General features: G+C 47.0%; 1 protein-coding gene across 2 annotated transcripts in view; it reads right to left on the reverse strand.

The window, feature by feature from the left end:
• The window catches only part of Fkbp6 (FKBP prolyl isomerase family member 6 (inactive)), a 39815-nt gene that overhangs the window by 14098 nt on the left and 5847 nt on the right, over positions 1 to 19870 (reverse strand). For both annotated transcript variants that reach the window (XM_028860672.2, XM_037198305.1), the window contains exons 5-8: positions 19203 to 19322; positions 14289 to 14483; positions 13630 to 13739; positions 10896 to 10987 (exon numbers count right to left, since the gene is read on the reverse strand). In XM_028860672.2, the coding sequence (XP_028716505.1) occupies positions 10897 to 10987; positions 13630 to 13739; positions 14289 to 14483; positions 19203 to 19322 (516 nt within the window). In that variant the 3' untranslated portion in view covers position 10896. The remainder of the gene's footprint in view (positions 1 to 10895; positions 10988 to 13629; positions 13740 to 14288; positions 14484 to 19202; positions 19323 to 19870) is intronic.

A 19870-nucleotide genomic window follows, 5' to 3' on the forward strand; every position in this document is an offset into this window, starting at 1 on the left:
ACCTGAAGTCATGTGAGCACAGTCCATGGCACAGAGCTGGAGGCAAACTCTGGGAAGGGGAAGGGGCTTCTTACCATCCCCCTCAGATGGAAGGATGGAAGGACAGTGATTCTCATGCTTGGGCCCATTCTTTCAGTCCTCCCAGATGTCTTTTTATCCAACCAGGTGCTGAAGATCACATGTGCTCAATGGCAGGCAGGGCACACGCCATTACTAACAAACCCAAGGTATTCAAGACAGGCTAAGCTGTAGGCCGGAGCTGTGGCTCAGTTGACTGAGTGTTTGCCTAGCATGCACAAGGCCCTGGGTTCTATCCTCAGCACCAGGCGTGCCTGTAATCTCAGAATTTGGGAGATAGAAGCAGGAGGATCAGGAGTTCAAGGTCATCCTTGGCTACACAGCAAGTTTGAGGCCAGCCTGAGTTAGGTAGGTAGGGTAAGCAAACATATAATGGCCTCAATGAAGCACATCCTAACAACACACAAAAGACAATTCCACTGAAGCCTAGAAGGGCTGAAATAACTTGGCTAACCTCACAGCCAGAGCACTACAATTGACAATCTGCTTTTCATCTCTTGACCCTGGGATGAACAGAGGGCATCTCTGCGCTTGCTCACTCTGTAGATCAGAAAAGGAGTCTGACTAGCTCCCTAGATAATAATAGCCTCATTGATCCCTCACCCACAAAGAGCACGAATCCACTAAAGCGCATCTCAGCGGGAAGCAGACTGTGAGCCCAGGACCACTGCCAAGAGAGGATGTGCAAGAGGTGAGAGGCCAGAGACACCCTACAGGGGAAATGCCTTCCCAGGAAGGGGTTATCATGAAACGGGAGCTACCTGAGCAGAGATATTTATAGTCAAACAACAAAGGGTGACTTCAGTGGCACCTCCTGAGCGGGCAGAAAGGCATCTCACAGCGGTCTACAAGATCAAGAGCTGTGTCTAACGGCTTAAGCCGAACAGCCCTCACCCAGCAACAAGAGGAGGACAGGTTGGCTTGATACCCTGGGGAAATGAGACTCTACAGTCATCAGAAAACACAATGTGAGAGAGGAAGTCAGAAGAACGAATCTCCTATTAAGTTTCAAAAGCACATTTAAACAAGGTATCTACCTGTCTGGGATGCCAACATCTAAGTGGATGCACAGAGCATCTTCACAGACTGCATGCTGTGTTTGAGGGCTTCCTCTTTATCTCTCTGGAAAGAGAGATCAAAGAGATTCCCCAGATAGATTCAGCCACACACTATAAGCAACAAACAATAACCATCACCTCAGGGCTTTCTTGGTTACAGGACTGGAGCCTGGGCACTGGGAGATTGTTCTGAAAAGTCCCAAGACTGGGGTGGGGTGGGGGCAGCCTCTATGGGCCCAATGTTCTTGCGCTTCCTCAGCTGACTCTTGAACGAGGACCAAATTCTTAGATCCTGGCTTCCAATGCCTTCTCCACACATGGACCTCCTGTGATCTTCCAGGAAACATGCTTTTATAAAAAATCCCATTAAGTGCCGGGCGGTGGTGGCCCATGCCTTTAGTCCTAGCACTCAGGCAGGCAGATCTTCGTGAGTTCGAGGCCAGCCTGGTCTACAGAGCGAGATCCAGGAAAGGCACAAAGCTACACAGAGAAACCCTGTCTCGAAAAACCAAAAAAAAAAAAAAAAAAAAAAAAAAAAAAAAAAAAAGACAGTCTTTTCCCTGGAGCTGTAGAGATAGCTCGGGCAAAATACTCAGTCCTCATGGAAAAGGCAGGCACAGGGCAGGGTATGGTGGTGCATAGTTTTAATCCCAGTACTCAGGAGGATCTCTGTGAGTTCCAGACTAGCCAGGGCTACAATGAGGCCCTGTCTTGAAAAAACAAAACAGAACAGCAAAATGCAAATCCATTCACAGAGGTCAAAGTGTACTATGATCCCAATGATGGGAATGTGAAACCAGAAAGATCTCTGAGGCTTGCCAGCCAGCCTAACTGAATCGACAATCTCCAAGTCCAGGAAGATCTTGTTCAAAAAAGGAGGAGGGACGTGATAGAAACCGACACTTGGTAATGACTACTGACATCTATCTCGTGTATCTACACACAAGATACTCTCTTATCAGGGCCAGCTGGTCACATAGCTCAATCCTTCAAAAACTGTTTTTTTATCTATTGAGTGTGTGTAGGCCTGCGTGTTACTGTACATGTCAGAGAACAACCCATGGGGGTCAGTTCTCTCCTTCCACCACGTGGCACCTGGGGAAAGACTCAGGTCATTAGGCTTGACAGTACTTGCCTTTACCCACTAAGCCATCTTGTCAGCCCCTGGATCAGTCCTCGTAATTCTATGGTCCAAAGGCTTTGGGAATGAAAAGCAGAGAAGAGAAATTCCTTCACATTTAAGAGGGGACACTATGGCCACACTCCAACTTACATTAAACCCAACAAAAGCAGCCACAGTGCTCACACACACCCACCAAGACCCCACAGCACAGGCAAAGGGTCAGTTGTGGGAGTTGTGTCCTTCCCCAGCCTATGAGACAGAACTGCTCATCTCTTTTCCATACCAATCCTGGGTGAGTTACGTGGGTCCACAGACACCATGGAGCACGCAGACATGGAATGATGCCTGGATGCAGAGAGCTGTGGTGGAGACCTCTATCCAATCCTGCTCCAACCACAGACCTCTGCTCTCTCCCATAGGCCAACCGTCAGGACAGCCCCAGTCCCTGGAACCATACTTCAAGTAGCAGAAATTATCTGACCTTTCCTAATTACTATTTAGTTACAGTATTTCACACAGAAACTAGATCAGGTATCAACAAACAAAACAACCCTAGGAGGGCAAAGGGCACTGGTAGGCAATTTGCATAAAGCAACTGCTGTAACTGCAATCCCAGAGGATCTCATCCCCTACTCTGGCCTCTGAGGATGCTGCACGCACATGGCACAGACATAAGGCAAAACATCCATACACGTAAAATGGGAAAAAAATAAAAAGGGCAATATGGCTTAGTGGGTAAAGGCACTTTCCACCAAGACTTATGACCTGAGTTCTATCCCCAGGACCCACATGGTCCAAGAGAGCTGACCACCACACACACGCCATGACAGTCACATATCCACAAACACATGCACACATAAATAAACATGCAAAATAAAATGTCTGTCCAGGCCCGAGAGAGGGCTCAGTCAATAAAGCACATGCCGTGCAAGCTTGAGGATATGAATTTGATCCCAGCACTCAAAGCCATGAGGAAGCAGAGACAGGAGGATTCCTGAGCCTTGCTGTCCAGCCAGGCTAGCTGAATCCACAAGCTCCATGCTGAGAGATTCTGTCTCAAGAATAAAGAGGGTGAGTAATTGGCACTTGTTGGTGACCGCTGACTTTCCCATGCACATACACACATGTGCACATAAACATGGATACAAGATTTTTTTTTTTTAAAGACAGTTTCTCTGTGTAGCCCTGGCTGTCCTGGATCTCGCTCTGTAGACCAGGCTGCCCTCGAACTCAAAGAGATCCGCCTGCCTCTGCCTCCCGAGTGCTGGGATTAAAGCTGTTCCCCCACAGCCTGGCTTAGTTTTATTTTTGATTATGTGTATGGGCATGAGTCCCTGAGTGTAGTACTCAAAGAGGTCAGAAGAGGTTGCTGTGTTCCCTAAACTGTAGGCATAAGTGGTTATGAGCCACCCAACATGGGTGCTGAGAACTGGAAAAGAGCAGCAAGCACTCTTAACCAATGAGCCACCTCTCCAGACCCCACAAAAGGGTGTTTTTAAAACAGCAACAGATAAACAATATAAGAAGGGACAAACAATCAGTGGAAAATTTGCATAGAGAATATAGATAGTCAATAAATGTATATAAGATTTCATCTTCACCAGAAAGTAGAAAAACAGTGAAAAAGTACTTGTATATACTACTTCAAAACAATGCTTCTGAGGAAAATTAAGGATATTAGTGTTGGGATTGGTATTCAATGCAAACCTCTTCCTTCTGTTTTTGGGATCCCAAAGCATTCTGGCTGGTGCTCACCAGCTCAGCCTTAAGACCACTCAGTCCAAATGCCTGGCCCCATCCACAGAGTTGCTAGCCAACTCTTCTACTGGTACAGTCTCTTTACTGTATTTGTTTTATGGCGATGCTTGGGATTGAACCCAGGGCCTCATGTTTGCTAGGCAGGCACCACACCACTGAGCTACTTCACAGGCTTCCACTGGTGCATTCTGAATTGTTAAATGTTATCTAAGCGCCGGGCGGTGGTGGCGCACGCCTTTAATCCCAGCACTTGGGAGGCAGAGGCAGGCGGATCTCTGTGAGTTTGAGGCCAGCCTGGGCTACCAAGTGAGTCCCAGGAAAGGCACAAAGCTACACAGAGAAACCCTGTCTCGAAAAATAAAAAAAAAAAAAAAAATGTTATCTAAGAAACTAGACATTTGAGGAACACCCATAACACAGAAAAGTCAAAACACACAGGCATCAGTATCCCAAGCAAGGGAAGGGAAGAAAATACACACATACTGCTCCTTATCCTTCCGATGCACTTAGAGAAGTACCTGAGGATAAAACAACTGAGATCTGGTTTACATTCATACAGTCACATGGAACAGATCTTAAATCTGGCCTGGGGCCATTTCCTCTGCCCAGTACTGTCAGGCCAAAGTCCATTAAATCTTAAGGAAGGATGCAGTTAGATGCTCCAGGCCTGGGAAATTTTGTCTCAAATAAAATGGTGGGTGGCACCTGAGGCTGAACTGTGGCCTTCACACTATGTGCACCTACACACACACACACACACACACACACACACACACACACACACCACAGTTTATCCCTTATCCGATGCATTCAATGTCCAAAGTTGCCCAAGGTACTAGACAAGAAAGAAAACAAGAAAAGGGATTCAGGAAATAGTGGATTTGGCCCAGCAGATAAAAGAGGTCATGATGCCAGCTGCGCCTCAGCTTACAGAACCATTTGTACAGACTTTCAGGAGGGAAGTCCTTATACAAAAGGAGATCATAGATGATGTGACTCCACTGAACTTTTCAAAATTTTACATTGTGTGTGTGGAAGGGGGAGATGTGGGAGTGTGTGTGGGTATGTCACAGTCACAGTGTGTAAGTCAGAGGAATCCACTTTGTCCTTGTACCTTGTGGGTCCTAGGAATCAAACTCAAGTTATCAGGCTTGGCCACAAGCATCTTTATGGGCTGAGCTCCACAGAGCTTTAAAACAGATGAATAGGAAGTGGAGAGATCACTCAGTTGAAGAAGTGTTTACCACACAAGAGTGAGGACCTGAGATCAGAGTCTGTAATCCCAGTGTTGGGATCAGAGACAGGAGGATCACTGGGCTCATTAGTCAGCCAGGGTAGCTGAAGTGGCCCATTCCACATTCCATGAGAGACCCTGTCTCAAAAATAAGGTAGAGAATGCTGGGCATGGTAGTGTACATCTTTAATCTCAGAGCCTGGGAGACAAGTGGTCAGTCTAGTTTACACAGAGAGGTTTGGGATAGCCAGGTCTATATAATGAGACCTTGTCTAAAAAAAAAAGAAAAAAGAGAGAGAAAAAAGGGGGTTGGGGTGGAGAGCCACTGAGGAAGATACTTGGTGTTGACTTTTAGCTCCCATGTGAGCAGTGCACGTTCACACACAAACAAAATAGTATGATACAGGCAAAGTTTATTTAGGGGGAAGGGCATTTAGAAACTGCAGTAAAAACATAAGTTATAAAAATGATACAAACAGGGCTGGAGAGATGGCTCAGCAGTTAAGAGCACTGGCTGCTCCTCCAGAGGATCTGAGTTCAATTCCCAGCAACCACATGGTGGCTCAGAACCATCTACAATGAGACCTGGCGCCCTCTTCTGGCCTGGATAAATATATATTTTTAATGATACAAACCTAAATGTTTACTTTTTTGGTTAGCAGAAGTCTTGCCTAGTGCTGAGCACAGGACACAGTCTTTCTGGGTGATCAGCACACCAGAAGATGGTCTGACAGAGGGAATGCAGTTGGTAAGGGAGGAAGACATAGCACCAAAGCTTATGATGTGGCAAGAAAGCCACAGTCCCAAACTGACAAACTACAAATTGGCAATGGAGGGCTAGGGACATGGCTTAGTGGTGAAGAGAACTCACTGTGCATGTATGAGTGTCAATTCCACAGTCCACATAAAAGCCAGACAAACAGCATAAGCACCTGCAGTCCCGGTGCTCCTACAAGGAGGAGACAGGTCAATCTCAAGAAGCTGGAAGCCCGCTATCCTGGTGTACACCTAGTCAATACAAGACAACCTGTCTCAAGATGAAGATGAGAACTGCCATTCTGAGTTATGACCTGCCCACATCACACACACATCACAAGAGAAGTATGTGTGTGAACATGTTTACCTCTGTGGGTAAATACCCAGAAGGGAATATTCAGGGTTAAAGCTGGTTTCCTCTCATGGACAGTACTGGTTGCTGATTTCAGCTTAGTAGGGCTACAGCCAGGCTGAGATTATCCCAAAGTATGGTTCTGTTCAGAGGGACATGTTCCTGACAGGTGTTGCGGAGGTCCTCAGAAAAAAGAGGACATGTCAGGGCCATCAAAGTGTCTGTTCCTGTCAAGTTCATCCTGTCCCAGGAGCTGGATCACTGTAACAGTTGGGTCCTCCATTGCTTTGTGTCACTCGTAATCACAGAGTCCTGCCAGCTAATGCAGGAGCTATAGTATGTTTCAGAGTAGGTGGATGCTGTACCTTCAATCATCACCAGGGCTAGGAAATGCACAAATGAGAAAAGACTGGTCTCCAGTCTTAAAGTGATCATGTCTTCTACAGTGGAACGCTTGGGCTCCTAGGCTAGAAATGGCTCCACAGTGAAGAGCACATGCCCCACAATCACAAGGACCCAAGTTTGGACTCCAGCACTCAAACAAGAAGCCAAGTATCCCATGCATGCCTGTAACCCAGCCCCAAGCAGGGCAGAGACAAGGCAATCACAGGGATTGACTGGCTTCTTCCTAGCCAAGAAAAAAAGAGTGCCAGGTTCAAGGAGAGGCTAAGGAGAGGCCCTGGCTCAAAGGATTAAGTACAGAGTAATAGGGCACTGTGGTAGTTTGAATGCATTTGGCCCCCATAATCTCATAGGAGTGGCTCTATTAGAAGTGTGGCTTTGTTGGAGTGAGTATGGCCTTGTTAGAGGAAATGTGTCACTGTGAAGGCAGGCCTTGAGGTTTCGTATGTTCAGGATACTGCCCGGTGAGTCGACTTCTGTTGCCCCCAAGATGTAGCACTCTCCTCCAGCACCATGTCTGCCCACATGCTGCCATGCTCCCCTTCATGATCATGATGGCCTGAACCTCAATGAAATGTTTTCCTTATAAGATTTGCTGTGGTCATGTTGTCTCTTCACAGCAATAAAACCCTAACTCAGGCAGCCAGTGTTACTTTCTGGCCTTGTCTATGCAATGTGCTCGCACACCCTTCCTACCCAGAGCACATGTATACACAAAAAAAAATCAACCTTTAAGAGAGAGAATGGCCCTCATCAAAACAAGCACATCAAGCTGACAACCTAACCAGCACTTTGGAGGCAGAGCCAGGTAGAGCTTTGCAAGTTTGAGGCCAACTTGGTCTACATAGTGAGTTCTAGGTCTGCCAGGGAGGTCTTATCTCAAGAAACAAAAGTGCAGTAGTTACAATGAAAATGGCCCCCCAAAAGGCTCATATATTTGAATGCTTGGTCCCTAATTGGTGGAGCTGTTTGGGAAGGATTAGGAGATGTGGCCTTGTTGGAACAGGTGTCTCCCTGGGGGTGGGCTTTAAGGTTTCAACAGGTCCTCACCATTCTCTCTCTGTCTGTCTGTCTCTGTCTGTCTGTCTTTCTGTGCCTCCTGCTTGTGGACTAAGATGTGAGCTCTAAAGCTGGGTGGTGGTAGTGCACACCTTTAATCCCAGCACTCAGAAGGCACAGGCAGGTGGATTTCTGTGAGTTTGAGGCCAGCTTGGGCTACAGAGTGAGTTCAGGACAGCTGGGACTACACAGAGAAACTCTGTTTCAAAAAAAGAAAAAACAAGAAAAGATGTGAGCTCTCAGTTACTGCAGCACCATATCTTCCTTCCTGCTGCTAGGCTTCCCAACATGACAGTTTTGAACTCTAACCCTCTGCAACTAGAAGCCCTGGAGATAAACTCTTCTATAAGTTGCTTTGGTCATGCTGTCAATACGAAAGAAACTAAAACAAAAACAAGCAAAATTATTGGCCAGTGGGCGGGCACGACAGTTCACTGAAAAGTCCCTTCAGTGAAAGCCTGATGACCTGAGTTCAATCTCCAGAACCCATGGTGGAAGGAGAGTTCCAATCCCCACAAGTTGTCCTCTGATCTCTACACATGACCCTGCACTTTCTCACACGTGAAAAATATTTATATAAATGAGTGACTGGCCAGGCCACACATATGGAAAAACAGGGCCAGAGGAAGATGACAAGAACTAAGTACGCTGCAATGCTAACAGGAATGGGAATACAGCAACTATCGTTTGAGACTCAAACACCTTCACTAATGGCTAAAGGATGAACATCCAAGAGCTGGAGCTATGCAGGGAACAAAGCAGCTACAGAAAACTCTGGAAGGATATCCTGCGGCTTAGCTGGGATTCCCAAGACCTGGTTCCCAGCTGGGCCCTGGAAGGACCGGCTCCTCAGTCTGCAGAGCATGTCAAAGTCCTACAGAGTCTAGGGAAGCAGCAGGTAAACAGTCCAGGAAGTAAGTGCCATGTAAGACCGGAGTTAATGCCCAGAACCCACCTAAGAATCCAGGCATGATGTGCATACTGTAATCCAGTGATGGCAAGGTGAGTGGAGGAGACAAGCAGACCTCTAGAAGCTTGCTGGCCTGCTAGCCTCTCCTATTTGACAAAGCTTCAGGCCAATGAAAAGACTGTTTCAAATGGTAGGTGTCTAAGGCTGTCCTTTGACTGTCATGGAGACATGCATACAAAAGACACAGACAGACAGACGGACAGAGAGAGGGGAGAGAGCGAGCAGCTGTATATACACATGCAGCCACACAGATCCATACACCACAGGTCTGGGAAACATGTCTTATGTCTCTACTGAATGTGACAAGAGACAAAGAGAGGTCCCTGGTCTCGGTGTGGTTCAGAAGTCCCCCAAAGACCTCGAGGATGGGGTCAAAGAGCCGTGCATGCAAAGGAGCTGACTGGTGGCATCTGCCGAGCAGACAGCAGTGCTGGAGACTGCATGAGCACACGGATGAATGGGCCTTTCATGGCCCCCCTGTCCAGCCGCTTCTGTAGACAGAAGGGGCAACAAAGGCGAGCTTTCCCGCAGGAGCCGTTCAGCAGCTGCTTCCTCCTCCTTCCTTGTTTAACTTCTCTCAGAAGAGCGGGCTCTGGACCTGGCTGAACAGCTGTTTAAGGGAGGTAATTCTGTTCCCATTAATTGTCTTAAGTAATAGCAGAGCAGACTGGAAGGTTATCTTGGGTACTTGTGGAGACACTCTGCCTGAGCCTTCTCAATCACAAGCTGCCATTGACTGACAGCAATGCCATGTTCTGCTTTTTCAGGTCTTGGCATCTTGAATCCTGGTAGTTAGCAGAACTGAAAAAGCACAACACAGCCCAATTCCTCAACATTGGGATTTTTGTCTTTTTAGTACTGTGTTAGAGGTAAACCGAGGTCAATGGCTTTCAAGTTCTAGGAAAACCCAGATGAAGAAAAGCCTGAGCTTTTCAGGGATAGAGCACCTTGCCTACCTACACTTGCCAAGCATATGTGAGGCCGTGAGTTCAACCCTCCCAGCACCACACACACACACAGCCTGCAGCCAGGCATAATAGTGCAGCCTCCTCCTTTTCTTGGGTTTTGTTTTTTGCTTTTGTTTTTCATGACAGGGTTTCACTACATGACTCTGGCTATCCTGGACCAGGATATCACTCTAGACCAGGCTGGCCTGGAACTCACAGAGATCCACCTGCCTCTGCCTCCCAAGTGCTGGGACTAAAGATGTATGCCACCACACCTTGTTGAGCACTGCCCAGCTTAATCCTACTACTCTTGAGGCTGAGAGAGGATAACTGTGAATTCCAGGCAAACCTGAGTTACACAAGGAAACCCTATCTCAAAAAACAAAGGGCTGGAGAGTTGGCTCAGTGTGTAAGACATACATTGCTCTTACAGAGGACTGGAGTTCAGTTCCTTGCCCCATACCAGATGGCTCACAATTGCCTATAAATCCAACTCTAGAGGATGTGATATCCTCTTCTGGCTTTCACAGGCATCTGCATTGATATGATTACACAATAGATACATATGCACAAACATATAATTAAAACACACATAAACACATCCATAACAGGCTGGGAATGTGGCTTGGTTGGTAGAGTGCTAGCACACATAAGGCCCAGGGTTCCATCCCTAGTACACTAATCAGACTGTGGTGGTATAAGCCTATAATTTTAGCACTCAGTAGGGGCAGGAGGATCAGAAGTTCAAGGTCATTCTCAGGTACATAGTGAGATTCAGGCCAGCCTGGACTACATGAAATTATCTCCAAAACACAGTAACAAAAAGAGAAACTCAGTTCTTCTCTTTCAAGCCCAGCTAAACCGTCACATTAATGACTTCATTCATTGCTTCAGTTCTAAGGAACTTTGAAGAGAGTTTAATTTCACAAACCATGAAAAAAAGTCTTTCAAAAGGGAAAGCTCAGGACCTCCCAAATATGAATGTAACCTCCAAGTCCTCCTCCCTCAGTGACCCACTCTGTGGGAAGTCTGAAACAGTGTATTCTGTCCTATGCTGTCCTCAGTGGAGATAGCCACTGGTCACCAAGACTTGCTGAGGAGAACATCTTCCCCAATGGACAGAACCCTGAATCCTCTCACGCATGCGCAGCCCTGTACCTTAGTTTCCTCCCACTGAGGAGCCGCTCCCACAGGGAGCAAACATCCGGTGACACATCTCTCTCTCTCTGTCCACGTAGTCCCTGTAGTGGCTGTGGAGAGAAAGGCAAGCTTTGTAGGTTTGCAGGAGGTGACATCTGGTGGCTGGAATTCTCTGGTAACAGACACTGAAGTCAGCATTGGACAGCAGGCAATGGAGACAATACAGTAGAGAGCAGGGACAGGCAGGCTAAGCCCACTGAGGACGGCCCTGGACACAGGCCCTCATTTGGAAAGACAGCAGCTGGGAAGGCAGAAGCCACTGTCTTGTCAAATGATTCCCTGTACTAAGTACCTTCTGACTCACTTTGAGGTTTTCTTGCTAAGGAATGGTCAGATTCCTTATGGAATGGAGATGGCTCCCAAAATTTGGGATCTAACCCGAGAGGACCCTTTTCCATACTAGAAAGGATGCTCCTAGGAAACCCAAAAAGACCAGCAGCATACAAATGGAAATGATGCACACAGCTTAGAGACCTCAGCAATGGGGACTGAATGCTTAATGTTAAGGAGAGAACCTTACCAAAGCAGAACAAAAAATACATGTTAAAAATGGTGGCTGTCTGCCGGGCATGGTGGGGCATGCCTTTAGTCCCAGCACATGGGAGGCAGAAGTAGGTAGGTCTCTGATTTTGAGGCCAGCCTGGTCTACAGAGCAAGTTCCAGGAGAGCCAGGGTTACACAAATATAACCCTATCTTGAAAAACCAAAATCCAAAACCAAAACAAAACAAAATGTTGGCTGTCCTAGAACTCATAGAAAGATGGTTTTCAGGTTCTCTACAGCAAATGCAGTTTCTCTAATCAGAAAAAGTCCCATTTTTTTTATAAAGCTTTCACTTTTCATTTTTCTAATGACACTTATTCACGTATGTGTTGGGAGTGGACTCAAGTATCTTTGTGGAGGTTAGAGAACAACTTGCAGGAGTCAGTTTTCTCCTTCCATCATATGGGTCCTAAGAAGGAACTGTCGGGTCATCAGGCTTAGCAGCAAGAACATTTACCCATTGAACCATTTTGCTGACCTCTCAAAATGTACATTTCTAAAAGGTTAATGTCCTTCTCACTTGAACAAGTCACACAGAAGCAGCTCATTTGTGGCCCTAGAAAGACCCATGAGGAACAATGGCTCTCGGGTGATTTTGAGAATAGGCAGGGTGCTAAGCACAACTTTTTGAAAATTAATTTTCCATTTTGAGGCAAGGTCTGTATAGCTCTGGTTGTCCTGGAACACACTCTGTAGACAGGGTAACCTTAAACAACATACTCTGTAGACAGGGTAACCTTAAACTCAGAGGTTCACCTGCCTTTGCTTCTTGAGTGCCGATTTCAAGACTTTCTTTATTGTGGAAGATCGGCTTTTTGTACATTTATTTATTTAGTGTGTGCAGGTGCACACCATGTATGGAGGTCAGAGGACAACTTTCAGGCCAGCTCTTTCCTTCCACTATGTAGGTCCTAGGGATCAGAATACCAAAGACTCTCAGCTGCTGAGCCCCCTCACCAGCCCTGGTTTTTGAGACAGTGTCTTATTTTACACCTAGAAGGTCTGCATTTGTGATCTTCTTGTCTCGGTATCCCAAGTTCTAGGACTACTAGAGTGGACCACCATACCTAGTTTTGACACCCTTTTAAGGTCACATGGGGGACTACAAAAATAGCTCAGTTGGTAAAGTGAGGACCCAAGTTTATATTCTCAGCACCATGTTAAAAAAAAAAACAAAAACAGGCCCAGTGAGTCGAGTTTGTCTGTAATTCCAGCATGGGGTGCTGCTGGGTGGGGGGCAGTGGGAGACAGAACAATCTCTGGGACTAGCCCAATCTAACTGCTGGACCCTGAGCGTAACACTCAAGGTTGTTTTCTGGCCTACACACATAAATATACACAAAGAGTTGCGGGGACCCACTTCTCTAGGGAGTGCTGGACCCTGGAGTGGGTAGCTGTTCCAGCCATGACCTTGAAGCACCATCCTAGTGAGGCAGCAGGTAATAGTTACATCTGCATATGACCTTGAGGTACATGCCCCTGGGGCATAGCTGCTCGGAACCCTTAATACCTGGCATGCATGTGCGCAGCACTCTCTCTTAGTGCCCAACATGGGGCACAAACCCATGGCCCTGAGCAACTTTAGAACAGCTGGTTCAAGAGCAGTTAAATGCTCAACACATCGAAGAATCTACCAGCCCTTGAAATTCTCCTGTTATTTGTTATTAAAAAGAAGTCTAGTTATTGGAGAATGCTGACAGATCTGAGAGCCATTAATAAAGTAATTCAGCCTATGGGCTCCCTACAGAATGGGAGGCCCTTGCCCTCTGTCCTTCTGGCCCTATCTTGAACTTTGTTTTACCTGAGATAGGATTACAATCTCTAGAAACTGGACATTTATCTCTTGAAGAGGCCAATTTGATTGCCATGATTTTGGTGTAATTAGAGTCACACTCCAGGACCCACTTCTCTAGGGAGTGCCAATTGCAGGGTGGTACAACAGGAAGGAGGGACATGCTCAGAAGTGATGCCTCCCCCCTCACAACAGTCAGTTCAGGACAATGAGCAAAGGAACATTCAGGTGGGATGGCTGCCTCTGAGCCAGTTTGGGGCAACACTCCTAGCCTGTCTTCTATCTAGATGTTGGACTAGAATTCTTGCAGCCACCTCTCACTGTGCTTCTAGTCACACTCCTGCCCTCAGCTCTCACCTGGACAGCTTCTTCAGCTCATTATTGATGTCATGGTTGCAGGGCTGCTCCTTCTGAGCTCGCACCAGAAAATCCCGGGCCTGCTCATACTCGGTTAGAAGGAGGCAAGCCTGTGAGGAAGGGACACAATATTAGCTCAAGATTAGCATTTGTGGTAGTGGCCCAAGTGAGACCAACTGCTCTGGGGGAGTGCACATGTGCATATGTGGATGGAGACCAGAGGTCGACCTGGCTTCCTTCTAGGGAGTAGCCCACCTTATTGCGGGGGCAGGAGGGGCTTCAAGACAGGGTTTCTCCGTGTAGTTTTGGTGCCTGTCCTGGATTTCGTTCTGTAGACCAGGCTGGCCTCAAAGTCACAGAGATCTGCCTGGCTCTGCCTCCCGAGTGTTGTCTCCCCCCCCAGTCCACCTTATTTTCAAGACAAGGTCTTCCTCTGGGATTCAGGGCTCCCAATTCATCTAGGCTGACTGGCCAGCAAACTCCAGGGATCTAACCTGCCTCTGCCTCCTCAGTGCAGCGATCTAGCATCCTGGACTCTGGAGAATGAGCTCAGGCTCCCAGGCTTGCACACCTGGCAAGCGCTTGCTTTATTGAGTGAGTTACTGCCCCAGGCCCTCTCTCTCCCCACTTCCTCTCTTAGGCACTTACCCTCAACTCACCTGTCCACACCTGAAGAGGGCCTTGGCGTTCCTCTGATCAATGAGCAGAGCCTGCTCCCCATAGCGCAGGGCCATGGCAGGTCGGTCCAGCTTCAGGTACACAAAAGACAGGTTGAGGAGGACCAGAAGCTCGGCGGGCTCCACCAGGTGCTGCTCCTCACAGATTGCCAAGCGTCGGTGGAGCAGCAGCAAGGCCTGAGGAGAGGAAGGAAGGCAAAGGATCAGGAGGACAGTCCTATATCCTTACCAGTCACATGAACTACTGACCAAGAAAGGACAGTCCTATATCCTTTCCAGTCACGTGGAACTACTGACCTAAGGAAGGATTCATTTAGCGCTCAGGACACACGGTTAATGTATTAAAGTCAGGAGGCTTCTTTTTAAGAGTTATTATTATTTTAAATTATGTATATGCGTGGGATAGGATGTGTGCATGTCAGTATAGTGCCTGTGGAGGCCAGAAGAGGACACCTGCCTGGAACTGGAGTCTGTGTCTTCTAACATGGATGCTAGGAACTGAACTCAGGTCCTATGCAAGATGAATACATGCTTCTAACCACTGAACCATGTTTCTAGTCTAGTTTGAAGGTTTCTAACAGGAGAAGACATGCAACCTAAGTAAGGCAGACAGAATGTATCCTCTACTCTTTTGTCTCAAAAGGAGTAAGGACAGTATACCCAACAAGAGCCAAGACTAAGTTGGATTCCCAGCAGGTGGTTCTCAACTGTTAAGTCCAGGATAGGGGGAACCCCATGCCTCTGGGCTCCGTCAGCAACAGCACTCTCATACGCACATACCCCCACAGAAACAAACACAAAAACATACACACACACACACACACACACACACACACACACACACACACACACACACACGGTTTTGAGAAAGTCTCTCTCTATAGCCCTGGTTGTCCTGGATCTCTCTCTGTAGACCAGGCTGGCCTCAAACTCGCAGAGATCCACCTGGGTCTGCCTTGCGAGTGCTGGGATTAAAGGTGTGCGCCACCACCACACCTGGCTTCTTTATGTAATATTTTAAAAATTTTGTGTGTATGGATGTTTTCCGGTATGCATGTGTAACACATGGGTGCCTGGTGCCCAGAGATCAGAAGGAGTTATCACATTCTCTGGAACTGGACTTATGAGCTACAAATGGTTGTGAGTCACTATATGGGTGCTGTGACTTGAACTTGGGTCCTCTTTAAAAGAAGTGCTCTAAATTGCTGAACCATCCCTTCAGCACCCAATCCCTGCTTTTTTGAGACAGAGTTTCTCTATATAGCCTGGTTGTCCTGGAACTCACTCAATATGTAGACCAGGCTAGCCTTGAACTCAGAGAAATCTGCCTGCTTCTGCCTCCCAAATACTGAGAGACTAAGGCATGTACCCTTGTGCCAGGCTTGCTTATTTATTTATTTATTTATTTATTTATTTATTTATTTATATTTTGAGATAAGGTCTAATGTAAGGCCTAGGCAGGTCCTCAAACTCACTATGTAGCAAAGGATGACCTGCAATTTCTTGTTTTTAATATGTGTAAGCATGTGTATTTGTGTGCTTGTCTGAATGCAGCTGCCAGTGAAGACCAGAGATAACATATCCTTTGGAGCTGGAGTTACAGGTAGTTGTGAGCTGCCTGGTGTGAATGCTGGGAACAGAATTCAGATCTTTTGCACTCTTAACTGCTGAGCCCACTCTTAACTAGAAGTCTGCAGCCCAAGCTTCAACTTCTGGTCTTCCTGTCTCCAACCTGGGATTGCACCTGGTTTATGCAGTTCTGGGATGAAACCCAGTGTTTCATGCATGCCAACTCTAATACCTAAGCTGAATCCCTGTCCCAGGAGGTCTGTTTTCTGAAGAAATGGAACAAAAAAAGACTACTGACTTTGGAATGGACAGATGGGGTGCTGTTAATGGTGTGTGAAATAGTACTGTTTCCCCAGCAGAGAGCCAGGCCTCTGTGTCACTATTCCTGCTTGCCCCACAGCCACAGAGTGACACCAGTCTCCAGAGTAAGAGGGATGTGAAATCTCACAGATGGCAAGCACAATGGAAAAAAATCAACTACAACTGGGGCTGGGGATGCTGGAATGAGGATTTTTTAATACTTTTTTTAAACTTTATTTTAGGTGCACTGGTGTGAAGGTGTTAGATGCCCTGGAACTGGAGTTAGCTTTTTTGAGCTGCCATGTGGGTGCTGAGAATTGAACCCGGGTCCTCTGGAAGAGTAGTCAGTGCTCTTAAGGGCCGAGTCTTCTCTCCAGCCCTAGGATTTTTAATTAATAAACTTTTCTTTGGAGCAGTAATGGGGAATTTTTTTGTACTTACATGTGTGCATGTTTGTATGCATGAGTGCACACATACCTATAGGTGTATGTACCTGCACGTGCATGCGGAGACCCAAAGACAACCTCAGGGATCATTCCTCAGGAGCCATTCACCTCATTCCCCCCCCAACAGTCTCTCATTGGCCTGAGGCTTGTCAAGTAGATCAGGCTAGCTGCCTACAGAGTTCCAGGAATCTGCCTGTCTCTGTCTCCCCAATACTGAAATTACAAGTAGACACTACCACACCTAGCTTTTCTTTCTTTTCTTTTTTTTTTTTTTTTTAAATGTAGGTTCTCAGGACTAACTCAGATTGTAATGCTTAGTATCAAGCACTTTACCAACTGAGTTCTTTTTCCACCTCCCCAAGAAGGTAATTCTTAAAACACCAAATTAAAATAATATACACAGGTAAAAAAAAAAGTAAGTGCATAGCTTAATGAACTTTCATAACTCAAATATACCCAGGAAAACAGCATCAAGAAAAACACACAGGCCAAACATGGTGATGCACACCTTACATCCAGCACTCAGAGGCAGAGGCAGGTGCTGTGGGATGGGCTGTATGTCAAATTGCTCTGATTGGTCAATAAATAAAACACTGATTGGCCAGTGCCAGGCAGGAAGTAGGTGAGACAAGGAAGAGAGGATTCTGGAAGCGGAAGCTGAGGAGAGAGACACTGCAGCTGCCCATGACCAGCAGCATGTGAAGACACGTGAGCACAGCCACGTGCAAGGTATAGATTTAAAAAATGGAATTAAGCTATAAGAACAGTTAGCAAGAAGCTGCCACGCCATACAGTTTGTAAGCAATAAGTCTCTGTGTTACTTGTTGGGTCTGAGCGGCTGTGACTGCGGTGACAAGATTGTCTGACTGTGGGCAAGGCAGGAAAACTCTAGCTACAGGCAGGTGCATCTCTGAGTTCAAGGATAGCCTAGTCTACAGAGCAAGGTCTGGTCAGCCAAGAGTACACAGTGATGCTCTGTCTCAAACAGACACACACACAAAATGAACAGAATGAGTCAAGTTTGTAGCTTTATGCCTATAACTCAGCACTTGGGAGGCTGAGAAAGGATTACCATGAGCTTGAGGACAGCCTGGGCTAGAGAGTGACCTGTCTTGAAAAACAAAAGGAAAAAAGATCAACATAGAGAACATCACCTCACATCACCCAGCCCCCACTGCCCTCAAGTCATTTCTAACACAAGGATCTTCTCTGTATGTTGTGTATATGGTGTGTGTACATATGCATCAAGTCATTTCTAACACAAGGATCTTCTCTGTATGTAATGTGTGTATGGTGTGTGTACATATGCGTCAAGTCATTTCTAACACAAGGATCTTCTCTGTATGTAATGTGTGTATGGTGTGTGTACATATGCGTCAAGTCATTTCTAACGCAAGGATCTTCTCTGTATGTAGTGTGTGTATGGTGTGTGTACATACGCGGGCAGGTTGGTGTGCCCATGGCAGGTGTCCTGCTGTATCACTCTACCCTGTGGGTTGAGACCCTTCCCTAAGACCATTGGGAAACGCAGATATTTATATTATGATTCACAACAGCACTAAAATGACAGTTATGAAGTAGCAACAAAGATAACTTTATGGTTGGGGGGGGGTCACCACTGCAGAAGGAACCGTAGTAAGGGTCACAGTATTAGGAAGGTTGAGAACCACTGCTCCACCTTCTTCCTTGAGACAACATCTCTCACTGAACTTGGAGCTAGGCTTCAAGTCTCAGTGATCTTCTTGTCCCTGCCTCCTACAACACTAGGGCTGCAGCACACACGTGGCCATACCTGGCTTAAAAAAATCTTTCATGTGTAAGTGTGCATGCCTATGTAAATTTATGTGTACTATGTGGGTGTAGGAACCCATGGAGGTCGGAAGAGGGCCTCAGATTCCCTGGAACTGGAGTTCCAGGGAGCTGTGAGCCATATGGATGCTGGGAACCAAACTCTGGTCCTCTACAAGAGCAGTGAGTTCTCTTCCCTGTTACACCATCTTCCCAGCATCCATGCCCAGCATTTTATATAGGTCCTGGGATTTGAACTCAGATCCTTAAGCTTATAAAGCAAACACTAACTCATTGAACTATCTCCCCAGCCCCTTTTTTCAATTTGAGACAGGGTCTAGTTAAGAAGCCCAGGCTGGCCTGGAACTTGTGATCCTCCTGCTCAGCCTCCTGGGTGCTGGGATTAAAGTCATGCACCACCCCTGCCTGGCTTAATGTGATCTTATTAATGGCTGCCTGTGAAGAGTAGCAAAAAGATGAAGCTTATGTTCTTAAGTTTTCTGGGGCTGGAGAGATGGCTCAGAGGTCATAAGCATTGGCTGTCCTTCCAGAGGACCTAGGTTCAATTCCCAGTACCACATGGTGGCTCACAGCTATCTGTAACTCCAGGTCCCAGGGATCAATGGAACTCACTCTGTAGACCAGGCTGGCCTCGAACTCACAGAGATCCACCTGCCTCTGCCTCTTGAGTGCTGGGATTAAAGGTGTGCGCCACCACCGCCCGGCTCCTTACCCATAAACATTTTTAAAGGTGAAAAGGTTTCTGGATCACACACTTCCAGAGCATTCTTACCCGCTTGTACCTCACTTTGGCATCACAGAAGCGATTCTGGCGGAAAAGGTAGTTGCCAAACTCCCTCTCAGTTGCTGCTACTTTGAGAACCTTCTGAAGCGGAAACTGTTCTTGCTGTTCCTGAAGAGCAAAGCCAAGAGCAGTGACATGGAGTCAGAAGCCCCAGTGGCACAATGGCAGCCATGTTCCACTCATCAACATTCCCTCTTGGACCTTGTGTGTGCAGAGACCACCCAGGTGAGCGCTGTGACAGGCCCACCTACAGAGCAGCTCGGGGGTCGTGGCTGCTGTGATCCTCCTCAGATTCCTCCAGAAGCAGAAGCATCCACAGAAGCTGAGAGAGCCTGCCAAGCTCGCACCAGTTACTCAACAAGACTTTTCCAGTTCCTGGTTGGTTCAGAGCCCTGGGGGTTCTATGTGTTTATGCTGCTAAACTGGCTTCCTATCACAACTGCCCGTAGAACCCTACCCAGAGCCCCAAATCTGAACCTGGGTGAGTGCAGGATCATCTAAGTCCGTGGAAAAATGTGGACAAGGTGAGACACTCGACTGAGGCACTGACAGTTAGTGTGAAGACCCAATCATATGGAGGAGCGAAGCCTGGAATGGATGCACAGCGACCACCACATATGCAGTCTGGGGATGACAGCAGCACGTGACTGCTGATG

The sequence above is a fragment of the Peromyscus leucopus genome, chromosome 23 (genome assembly GCF_004664715.2).
Source record: "Peromyscus leucopus breed LL Stock chromosome 23, UCI_PerLeu_2.1, whole genome shotgun sequence".
Classification (NCBI taxonomy): domain Eukaryota; kingdom Metazoa; phylum Chordata; class Mammalia; order Rodentia; family Cricetidae; genus Peromyscus; species Peromyscus leucopus.